Below are 12,257 nucleotides of genomic sequence, written 5' to 3'. Positions count from 1 at the left end.
CTAAAATGCAACAAACGTACTTTACATACAAGCTAAGGCTTTTCTCTAATCATTTATGCTTTTTACTGCGAGATCACGTCGTTTGATTTCGGACGGAGCCATTTCATAACCTCGAGGATGCAAGTAACATAGATTTCCAAGAAAACATTGAAAAATTACCAGAAAGTAGACATGCATATTTCCTCCATTTGTAGAACTGCATATATTCTGTCGTTTAAGATTAAATTTCCCTTTTTCAACATTGCAACGATCCTTTCTTCCACTCAGGTCAGTCGAGTTCTGTATCTTATGTGTGTGTGTGTATATATATATATGAGACATTTGCCAAAGTATTTCAACTATGGAGTTACAAAAATGTATATGAAGCTTATTTTTGGTCACGTATTCTTTTTACATCAGTGAGACTCAAGTCGATACCCTGTCATGTTAAATAGCAATCGATCACATTTCAATGGACCTCATTGGCACTCGGTCGTCCTCTGTGGGCAAAGACGGGACACGTCATTTACATTTTAATGAGAAAATAGACATAATTGTGACATTGTTGGCCAAGTCAACATTTTTAATTTGAATTAAAGTTACGTATTAAATTCCACAATTGGACTACAACGTAACACAACAGTGGTTATCACCCTGGGATGAATGTGAGGTGTATAAAGTTGTTTACAGCTGGATTCTTATTTAAAAGGTCTGCTGTGAAGATCATATCTGGCTTCAAATTGATCCCAAAAAATAAAAAAGAAACCAATTTCAACTTTTTCCAACTGTCCAAATACTATACGACTTGACTCACAAGCGGATCTACTATAAATCTAGCCATAAAAAATAAATAAAAATCTATCACATCGTTTCATGAATGTTTTCATGGCAGGTCAGAGATGTCACAGCCGGTTCATACAGTAGGACGGGTCTCACGAATGATTCACAATGTTTTATTTATTGTTTAAAATCTACTGGACGCGTCGAGGCCTCAGCCGAAGGAGAGCGGGAGACGCTTTGCAGCACAAAGTCACAACGTTTCTACCACAGTGACATAAAAACAGTGAAGTGCAACCATTGACACAGATATGTTGTCCTCTTTAAAAGGAGCAGGTCGTGTGCTTATATAAAGTTGTGAGTTTCAGTATAATTAGCCACAGGCGTGTAATAAGTGGTTTTGTCTCAAAATGTCAGTGTGTGTGAGAGTGTGAGAGGGGGAATGGGGACATTAAAAAAGGGTTGTGGCAGTCTTCCCCCTCCATTCAGTTCAACCCACTTTTTTCTTTTTATAACAGTTCTGGCTAAAAACAACTATAAAAATTTCATCAAAACACAAACAACCATTACATTTACAACAGTGACAAAAAAAAAAAAAGGACCAACTCCATTGATTGCCATCAGCAAAAAAGGTCCCACGGCCCTCCAGCCGGCATCGCCCCTCTACCCATCATGCCCTTTGTTTTTGTTTTTTTGGTGTCCAATCCCTCAGTTGCATTCCCTTTTTAAACATGCTTTTTGTTTAATAATTCCAGGACTTCACACAAATACAGCAAAGTCAAGACTGACAACACACACATTTTAAGAACACAATCGGAAACGAGGGCCGGGCAGTAGGGTGACATCATCGTTACACAGCGAGTTGCTACTTGGGACCGTAGTAGGGCTTTAAGCGAAGGATGTGGAGAGCACGAGAGGCGGGGGCGATGGAAGTAGAGGGGCAGAGTTGTGGTGGACGGGAAGAATTCTTTTTGGCGAGCGTAACCTGAAGTTGCAGAAAGGTTCGCTCCCTCGGGAGAGCGAACGCAACAGCATCGAGTCGGAAGTGTCTGTGCAAAAACAGTACTGGCCATTAGATATAGTTTCACGTCAAAAATACACAAAAATCGGAAAGAAAAGTACACAAAGAGTTGCCGTGTGAGTGCGTCCGTGCTTTTCAGATTAGGTAGTTTAGAGATGTGCGGAGCTTCGGTGTTCAACTCCATCACTGCAGACGGATGGAGGCCTTCTGCAACTTCAGGGTGAGCTGGCCTGGAAACGGATGTGTCCAAAGAGGCTCAACCCTAAAGGCTGGAGCACAGGGAGCGTGTGCGTTTGTGTGTGTGTACATGCATGGTGTGTGAATATTTGTGTTAGTATTTACACTTTGTGTAGGCAAAAAAACATAAAAACACATGCTTAAGTCCCCTCCCTTCACCTTGAATAATCATGTTTCCCCTTTTCTCCTATATAAATATCTGTTTATACACAATTATAATCAAACAAAATTGCCCATTTTTTTAACTTATATTATTTATTATATTTATTATTACCCTTTTTCAACAACCCCTTTAAAACTTTGTGCACAGACGCTTAAAACAGATGTTAAATTCTGATATTAAGTTGATATGAGTCACTCCAGTTCCCATAAAGCCAAATATACCTGTGATCTGTAAAACACACACGGGAACACTAGTAGTAGACGTTCTGCTGCGCTCTAGAAACCAAAACATAGAAAATAGTATTATTCCAATATTATACTTGCTGCCCCCGTTATATACACTACGTGTACTACAGTTTTAATACTTTTCCTGAACAAAGGCCATGGGAGACGAGGACCAGGACAGCATCACCCTGTGTCGCATGCGCCATCTGCAAGCAGCCGGGCCCCAGCGTCACACAGCTGGGGTTGGACTGGATCGCTCATTCAGGCAAGCTTTTGAAATATGCTTCTTATTTATTTTTTTTCCTCTTTTTTTTGGTTTAATTTATAATGTATTTTCTCGCCACTTTTGATGTTTTTACAACTTTCCAAGCAGCCTCTTCCTGGTCGGGATCCAGGCACCAATCCAACCACGGAGATAAATGCTCCAAACAGCTTTAGAGTTCAGGCAAAGCTGCAGGAGGAAGAACGCAAAAGGTCAGTGACACAACTGATGCTTCATCGAGCTATGCATATGGTTCAGGATGTATAGGCCGAGGTATCAGTCACTGGAATTGTGTTTGCGCTATTCAAAGCTTAAGAAATGACATACAATGTCATAAAGAAAAGGCCATGGAAATGTCACAGTAGTGTGCCATGAAAATGTTATTAAAAAAGACATAGTATGCAATAGAAATGTCATAGTATAGCCATGAAAATGTCATTTTAAAAACCCCACTGTATAGTACGTTATAATAAATAGGATTAAATAGTCGGAGTATAGTATGTGATGAGTGACAATAAAATGTCAGTTTGCCACACAAATCTAATTTAAAAAAAAATGTTTTTTAGAGTACGGATGGAAAATACATTTAGTTTCATGTGTGTCCATCAGGAGTGATCGCCCTACCTGGGCCTGGGTTCTCGGCTCACTGCAGGGGTGCAGCTGGTGCTCCTGAGCAATGGAAGTGCACGTTGAGCCATTTGGCATCGCGGCGGTGCCACACGCGCGTCTCCTCGGACTGGCAGGAGCGCGGCCGGCCTTGGCCGTCCATATACTGCGTCAGGCGGATGTACGCGATGCAGGCGGCCTCCTCCCCGATCAGATGGACGTGGGGGTTGAGGATGGTGGTGTGCACCGGCTTGCTGTTTTTACTCAGCACTGCAGGGATGGAAGTGTGCAGGTCAGCGGGTTGTAAATGGACTTCTGATGACGGCACATTACATACGTCAATATGTACAATACGTGTCAGAGGAGCCAGTTATTAGATAACCGAGTGGGGAAGTGAAGTCATAAATGTATTCCAATAAAGACATTTTCATGTTTCATCGCGCCTCGCCCAGTTGGCGTGTTTGGAAACACTAAAGCCTAAAAGTTCTGTTCATCAGAGACACGCTGCAGAGTGTAAGAGATGACGGGACAGATGCCAAAAAATACTTTTCTTATCTTCTATATGAGTAAACTAAATATTAGTTTGTTGCAAGTTGCCCTAAAAAATAAATGTTGTCTATTTGGATTAGGTGTGAAGTCACAATTTAGAATATCTAAAAGAAAAGAAGCTTTGCATGTGTGAGGAATGACATTATATTGACTCTTTGAGGTCTGAAGAACGAACACACACACACACACACACACACACACACACACACACACACACACACACACACACACACACACACACACACACACACACACACACACACACACACACACACACACACACACACACACACACACACACACACACACACACACACACACACACACACACACACACACACACACACACACACACACACACACACACACACACACACACACACACACACACACACACACACACACACACACACACACACACACACACACACACACACACACACACACACACTGAAACACTCATTAATACGTCTTAATTCAGACTCTGAGAAACTCACGGTTGTCAAAGTAGAACTTGTGAAAGTCCATGCCCTCCACCAGGTTTCCAAGAGCCTCCGGCTCAAAAGAAGTCAGGCCGGCGTCACAGATTCTCCTGTCGGAGGACAAACACAACCAGGAATGAATTTAATCAATAAGATTAAAGATCCTGCAGAGAAGAATGTGGAGAACTCACAGCTGCAGAACAGATGACATGACAGCGTTCAAGGTGTGTTCATCCCAAAAGCACCATTGTCTAGTAATGTTTGTATTTCGCAGGGAAAATCAATCAAGAGTTTTTGTTGCGTTTGAAAGTGAGGTACTGGTTTGATGATGACTTACGTGTAAGCCTCGAAATCCCCATTGTTGATGGCTTCAATCAGCTGCTCCGTCATCTTTATTATCTCCTGTTTACGAGCTGGAATGGAGGAGGACAGGGAGACAACCAGAAGAGGTTTAGGACCATCAGAAATCACCTGGAAGTTGAATGCATTCAAAATGAGGTCGTCACATGGGCACTGCTGCCTCTGGTAATAATGACAGTGACATTTGAAGTCACCCTGGACAAGAAACACGCCACGATGTCCACCATCCATATTAGACACAGCATCAAGAGGACGTGTGCCACTGAAACCTGGACCTTTACTGGTCTCACACAGAAACACACAATAGGTGTTTTTCTTCACTAACAACTAGCAAAACATCGCTGACATTTGGACACAACCTTGGGGCAGCAGTTGCATTGCCCTCCCAATGTTGAGTGAGGTTTGTCAATGTCCATCAATAGTTAAAGATATCACAGCTCAGAATGTGGGCAAACGTATCGTTGAGAAGACCATTAAAATAAAAGAAATGAACTCACATGACTCGTCACAACTCTTTGCATTTCTAAATATCTCTCACAGTACACACGCCAAAGAAATCCACTGCAATTCATGAATTTTAAATAGCCTAATTCTTTGGGAGTGGGCAAATAATGACTCAAATACAGCAGAAAAATAAAAAGAGAATTTGGCATAAATTCATGGGCAAAGACATCACAACGGAAATGCACAAACTGCATGCACACACACACACACACACACACACACACACACACTGAACATGCAGCTGCGGAGCCAGAAAAGACGGCTAGCAAATCCTCCACACCTGCATGTACCTCTGTGTTCATGAACCCTCAAACCTTCTGGACAGAAGGTTAGAAACGATGGTATGAACACCACTTCAGGAGTTTTCGGACAAGCACTGCACAACCTGCCCGGCACTTACTCCGCTGCGGGTTGCGGCTCAAGCCTGCGGGGGGCGCCAGAGCGGACTCTGGTTCAGGACCAAGACAGGAGCCCTGAGCAGGGACACTGGGGCTGCTAGCAGCCTCCTGCAGGGGACCAGCTGCAGGCAGGCACAGTTATCCCAGTAAAATAAAGTGTATATTTAGCACAGCGGAGATGCCATGTATATAAGTATATGCATGGTATTTAAATATTGTTTATTCTGCATAAAGTATACGAAGCAGTTAGCCTCCAGACACTCAGTAGAGACTGAACAGTAGCTTGTAGTGAGGCCTGGGTGCCAGCAGATGGCAGCACAGGAGGACAGAGGGTGGAAAGAGTGGAGGAGGAAGAGGAGGAGAAGTTTGTTTGGCTTGCAGGGTAGATTTGTTGTTGGTTAAGGTCGGGACACAAAGATAAGAGCTGACAGGTGAGTCAGGTAAACTGCTGCCGACTTACAGGTAGGTGGTGGGCAGCGAGGAGACAGGGTGTGTTCCTCAGTGGTGCTGCACTGGCTTACCACTGCACTGTCTGCAGCCTCACAGGCAGCCACTGCGCCCCCCCCCCCCCCCATCCGAAGACACACACACACACACACACACACACAAATACAAACAGATGCACACGGGCAGTGAGCGTACTGTCTTCAGAGGTCTCACTCTTTACGAGTGAATCCATTTGTACCTTAATCTGTAAGATGTAAGAATAATGTAGAAATAAAATGATAATACGACAGCTGCAAATAGTTTGATAATTGATTCATCAAAAAACATTTGAATATATGAAGATTTGCTGTTATTCAGAATTTTGGACTGTCGACCAAATACAAAAAGATCTGTGGGAAACTACAACAGGCATTTTATTCAGATATTTTCTACACAAAACAATTCAAAGAAATTATCAGCAGAATGATGAATGATGAAAATAGTTGCTAATTTCAGCAGCTCTAATCCTACATTTCCACAGCTCTGACAAGTTTTAATGTGTTTTACAGTCCAGCTGTAAATCACTCATCACAGCATCCTTAGGAAGCCACGCCAACACAGAGCAGTGAGGTAGAAACCAACTGCACACAGACAGAAAGCATCAAAAGCAGCCGATTCAGACGCCACAAAGAAATAAACTAATTAACTGGACGAGCCAACCCTCTCAGGTCACGTGTGAGCAATACTGAATAACCTTTAAGAAGCTGGATTCTCAAGCATGAAGGCCACATGGAGATCAGCGGCCTGCTGCACATGCACACTTTTGATATTTACTGACGCGCTCGGTTTCGATTCCACAAGATAACTGTACGAAACATTTGAGTTACACCAAGTTGTGACTTATTGAAACAAATAGTTATTGAGTGAAAAGAGAAGGGCTGTATCAGTGCACTCAACCGAAGGGGAACACAGAAGAGCCTCTCAATTGCATGTCAGTGATCATCCACTAGAAGATCTGGGACTGGTAAGCCCGCAGAAAGCTGCCTTAAGTAACTGGATTAACTTGTTCCTGGTGGTAGCGCTGTCCTACTTCATTCACCTACAAACATTAAAAGGGTCATCCCCTGAGCTGAGACGACTAATTAAAGGCTTAAGTGGCGTGTGATGCTGCCACACATGCGCTCATGCACGCCAACGATGAAAAATGAGGCAAAGACGTTCGGCATTTTGCTCCAGAGCACTGAACAGCATGTGAATGGAGACAACAGCGTCATCGGCCCCCACACGTCAGATTGGTCGTTACGGTCCGTCATATTTCATATTTCAACCACTAATCACACTGGATCTGCGAGCCTCCACTACCTCGGCTAAGTCAACGGTCGCCTCGCACCTCTCTACCCAGTAGCAAGGCATTACCTCAAACACACAGTGGAGAGATGTATTGAAATCTTTCTCCGTCTGATCTGGTAATTCAACACCGTGACAAAAAAAAAAAAACCTTGACAGAAGATACAGTGGAAAAAAAGAAGACATGCTGAGTAGGTGAAAGTTGGATAAGTACCTTTCCTACCTTTCATCTCCTCCTCTTCTGTTGTATTACAGCTCTCTGTGGAGCCCTGTCAGACAGAGAGAACAGAGGTGGACAGAGAGAAAGATGGATGATGATGATGGGGAAGTGTGTGTGTGTGTGTGTGTGTGTGTGAGGGGGGGGGGGGGGGGGGGGGGGGAATAGAAGGGAAACAGCAAGACAAATTATTTTATTGACAACGTGAGACGGGGTCGGAAGCTTTGGACACCTTGACCATGTGGACACAATGACGACCTGACGGACAGATGGACAAGACCCTCCCAGGAGCACAGACCAGCCAGGACAGCAGCGAGGGTAAGCGCACAGAGCCACACACACACACACACACACGCACAAGCAGCAAAGTGTGTGTGTGTGTAATCCTGTGCCTAATCGTGACAGGAAGGAGTTTGTGAGTGCACGTGGAACTTTGTGCCAATGGAAAGATAATTGTGTAACAGCACTGGCATTTGAATCTCTGGTGCTACTCGTATCGTTCAAGCTCGTAAACCACAAGCAGCATGGTGGAGGATTCCCATATTAGTAAGGGGTCTATTCACGTGTCAGTTTAAACTGTCTGCGTCTGAAGGACAACCACCAGATAAACTATACACTTTTACAGTGTTTAATCGTAATATTTCACCGTTTCCCAAATGGTTTTGTAGTTGAGGCGTTTATTTGCAGAGCTTCTATGGTTTCAATTTGATCAATAATATTTGGCTATTAAGGCTCAGGTTTCCCCTTATTCGCTTAATACTACTATTAATAACTACTGTGTGGTGTAGAAGTGGTGCTTCATCACACAGCAAAGGCCACATATGTATTACGACGGTCATCTAGTAACTAAGTTAATGACTAAAGGGCGGGGAACAACTTCACATCGATTAAAATGTGAGCTCCCCTCACTACGAGCAGGAGCTCGGCCAATCCGCTTCCAGCTTTTGGGGAGTTCACAGGATTTGGCCCTCATGTGAACTCCCTCCTGGTATACAGGAAGAGACATAATGAAGCACGCCGACAGAAGCCAGCTCACATTAGGTGCACAATGAAACGCACGCAGTCTATTTGCCGTCTATTTAGAGAAAATCCTCCACGAGTTCCTCGCGAGTGTTCGTGGCCGGTGGCTAGTGGCTAGTGTGGGGGAGAAGGAAGGCTTACCTTGGTGCCGTCAGCTGGGTTGTGTACAACAGTTGTCTGGGCTTCCTGGGGGGGAGGTAGGAGACACTTTACCATGCAGGGAGGTGACAGAGTGAGGGGTGTACCAGGGAATACTAACGGACTCAGTGACAACACACACAAAAAACGGATGCATGTGCGCACACCAAAAACAACAAAAAGCACAGGAGCTACAGTACAGAGGCCGAGGAGCATTTACGGTGACTAAATAAAATGACCGTAGGTGTCACGGTGCTCAGTGTCGGGTCTGTCTTTAGCAATGTGGCCTACAGGATCATTTAAGAGAGTGGCTGCGTGTGCATGTGGGTGTGAGTGTGCAGAGGTTATGCTGCGTTCATGTCACCTGGAAGTTATTCAATAGCTGTACATGTTTGCGTCAATAATCCAAGTGGAAGTTACAACTGGGAAGCTCTAAAGTATACGACGTGGGAATAAATAATTTGAAAAGCAAACACATTAATGAGCTGGTGTAGGAAGCGCTCCGAAAGAAGGTCACCGTTATATTACGTGTGCTTTGGTAAACAAACCTTTTATCCTGTAAGAGCACCACCAGAATCACACATGCAGTGGTACATTTAATCAAGTTTAAGTAAGAAGTTAAGGCCCTTTACTTGAGTATTTCCATGTGATCCTACTTTACATCTCAGGAGGTAAATATTCCTGGACTTCCTGCCCAGTGAAAATCATTTATTTATCATTTATCTCCAGATGTCTGTGATAATCTGATAAAGTGTTTCCTTCATGTGGCGAGAAAACAAAAGCCTCTTGAATTATCGTCACAAAGCTGAAAAAAGGGCAGTTTTTTCTGAGCTGGTGAAAGATTTGGTGAATAAAGGAATTACAATCAGCACGACGCTAGATTACTTTATTCAGTGTGTACGTTACGCTTGTTATTATCAACACTAGCAATCACCTTCCTGAAGTTATGACAATATTAATATCCCCCCCCCCCCCACCCACCCCCCATCACAACCTTTCCCTTCGACATGGCATGAACGCTGCAATAAGCGAATGTGTGTTTGCGTCTCCGCTCATCATCCTCATCCTCATCCTCTCCACAGAAGCATTCAGCACAAAGCTAATTCAAGAGCTCCAAATAGCACATTCATTCATACACAAAACAACAGTCTCCTGGTATTGGCAATCAACGACAACCTCAGAACACGCAGCCCCTTTGATGACATATGGATTAGAGGGGAATCTGGACATTTTTTAACCAATCCTTTTTTTAAAAATTAATATAACTGTGTGGTCAGTGACTAAAAAGGTAACAGTGGACTTTACTGATGCACTGACTGGTGGGATGAGGTTTGGCTTTGATTAAATAAATAGATAGATATTAATATATAATTATTATATTATTATTTGATTTATGGCTGAATCCTATTGCATATATGAACACAGGGGCTGCATCATTTAGTCCTCATCATTTACAATTGACATACCGAGGGGCAATTTGTTTTATTTATATTTATATTTATATTTATATATATATATATATATATATATATATATATATATATATATATATATATATATATATATATATATATATATATATATAGATAGATAGATAGATAGATAGATAGATAGATAGATAGATAGATAGATAGTAAAACACAAGCCGGGAGAGACACTCGAAGGCGCAAACAAGTCGTTCAATTTTAAAAGTCATCAAATCCACGTCCAACATCACAGTTTGTGTTCAGAACAGAAGCAAAGAGGCAGAGGATGAGGCACGAGAGCGAGAGAGAGAGGAGGACACAGTAGAAAAAAAGATTTCCCTGAACATGGGGTGTGTGACACAGAAAGATGAGGAGGAGACCGAACGGAACGTTAAAAAAAAAGATGTAAAACTATGAAATGATGCCGTAAAAAAAAAAGAAGCAATGTGAGAGAAAGCAAATAGAGATGAGGTACCATCGGTGCTGAAGATGACATGCTGCTGTCTTTGGTGCTGCTGCTGCTGACTACACTGTTTTTACTGTTGTTTCCCTGCGACTGGGGCAAAGAAACACAACACAGAATGACTCCCACTGCTCCCACTGGGCCTCAACCATGAACCAGCCTATAGGGATCCCAGGTGAGACGAGGAATATAGAGCCATGTCACGGCCAATATTAATACTACACATATTGTGCGTGTGGATATTTAAAACTGCACAATGTGAGAGTGGCGTTCAATGGTAAACAGATTTATCTGCTGCCTTGTGCACCTCAAAAGGGCAGTTGTTGTATTTTCTATCCTTTGTGCATGTAGCTTTAAAGTAATATCTTCTTTTGATCATCAGGAACTGGTAGAAACAGATCAGTGTCCCGCTAAGACCGCTATGTGTGTGTGTACTGACTTATTTAACTGACAGTTATATATGTCTATTATAAAGCTGTGTATTGAGTGATTGAAGGTGTTCCTGCATTTACAACATTAAAACAAGAGTAAAAATACAGAACAAGTTAGTCAGCACATGCATTTTTTCTTCTTTTTTTTTTTTAAAACAATGAACATCTCTTCAGATTAGAAGTATTTTTCTGGCACTTTTTTTTTTTTTTTTTTTTTTTTTACAAACGCGTGAATCAACATCCGCTGGGATTAAAAAAATAAAATAAAAAAAAAATCACAACTTTTGAGTCTAAAACACGCAGCAGAAATCGGTGAACCGTTTCTGGCAGACGCAAAGCCAAAATATGCGGAAACGAGTCAGAAAATAAAGTTTGTGATAATGGTTCCCAGTTCAGGTCTGTGCATGCAGTGAAAGGCCTTGATGACTGATATGTGGTTGCTTCCTCCTCTTGGCTCATATACAATATTAAAGCATAGAAAACTACTTTAGTAGGACTACGGGCGCTAAGCTCACCTCAACCCACACACAGCCGGTCTCTGTTTTACTGAATGGACATTTCCTCTCTGCTGCTTAGCCAGAGTATACGCAACATATGTTTTAAATTAAACTGAAACAGGAGTTCATCGGCTGCACTCCTGGGAAATAAATGAATTTAATGAAAGACATAATTTGTAAGTCGATTGGAGGTATTGAGATGCCTTTTATGCATTTAAGTAAAAGATATTGTGGTGATTTCTGGAATTTTTTTTGCAATACTTAGAGGCACAAAACAAAAAATGACCTCATACTCACAGTAAAAAAAAATTTTGGGATCTCCACTTATTTTACACATAAAGGTCAGTTCACTGGTCATGGTTGGTGTTATTCTAAACGCCTGTGAAAGTTGTTGATGTTATTTTTCATCATAGGGATCTAATGTACACAAAAATTATTATTGGTCTCGTTTGGTTTGAACCTGCAAGCCAGAAAGTCGGTTGGTTCAGCTGCACATCGGAGGTGTAGATTGAAGCTAAGGATTACAAATAGGGACGTGTGAAAAACACCAGTAGATTAATCATGAAGTTGAACTCTTCCCTTCAGGCTAACTGCAGGGGAAGGAGAGAGAAACGCTTCTTGAATGCAGATCAGTATTCCAACAAGAAAGTCAAGAGATGGACGGACGGTGGATGAAAGGTTAAGAGCCAA

General features: G+C 42.4%; 1 protein-coding gene across 12 annotated transcripts in view; it reads right to left on the bottom strand.

Moving 5' to 3' along the window:
* Positions 1 to 12,257, bottom strand: part of camk2g2 (calcium/calmodulin-dependent protein kinase (CaM kinase) II gamma 2) — a 50,839-nt gene continuing 38,582 nt past the window's right edge. The window contains exons 14-22 of one of the 12 annotated variants that reach the window (XR_004611111.1): positions 10,652 to 10,732; positions 8,714 to 8,758; positions 7,550 to 7,604; positions 6,023 to 6,115; positions 4,638 to 4,713; positions 4,316 to 4,410; positions 3,288 to 3,539; positions 2,399 to 2,852; positions 1 to 2,046 (exon numbers count right to left, since the gene is read on the bottom strand). Coding sequence is in view for 11 of the 12 variants with exons in the window: in XM_034551325.1 (XP_034407216.1) it covers positions 3,307 to 3,539; positions 4,316 to 4,410; positions 4,638 to 4,713; positions 5,565 to 5,684; positions 6,023 to 6,115; positions 7,550 to 7,604; positions 8,714 to 8,758; positions 10,652 to 10,732 (798 nt within the window). In the remaining variant the exon portion in view is untranslated. Of the gene's footprint in view, positions 2,853 to 3,287; positions 3,540 to 4,315; positions 4,411 to 4,637; positions 4,714 to 5,564; positions 5,685 to 6,022; positions 6,116 to 7,549; positions 7,605 to 8,713; positions 8,759 to 10,651; positions 10,733 to 12,257 lie in introns of all 12 variants that reach the window. The other 11 variants (XM_034551325.1, XM_034551314.1, XM_034551315.1 and 8 more) reach the window with 11 other exon arrangements.

The sequence above is a fragment of the Cyclopterus lumpus genome, chromosome 15 (assembly GCF_009769545.1).
Source record: "Cyclopterus lumpus isolate fCycLum1 chromosome 15, fCycLum1.pri, whole genome shotgun sequence".
In the NCBI taxonomy this organism is placed as follows: Eukaryota; Metazoa; Chordata; class Actinopteri; order Perciformes; family Cyclopteridae; genus Cyclopterus; species Cyclopterus lumpus.
This window is presented reverse-complemented; position numbering and strand designations above follow the sequence as displayed.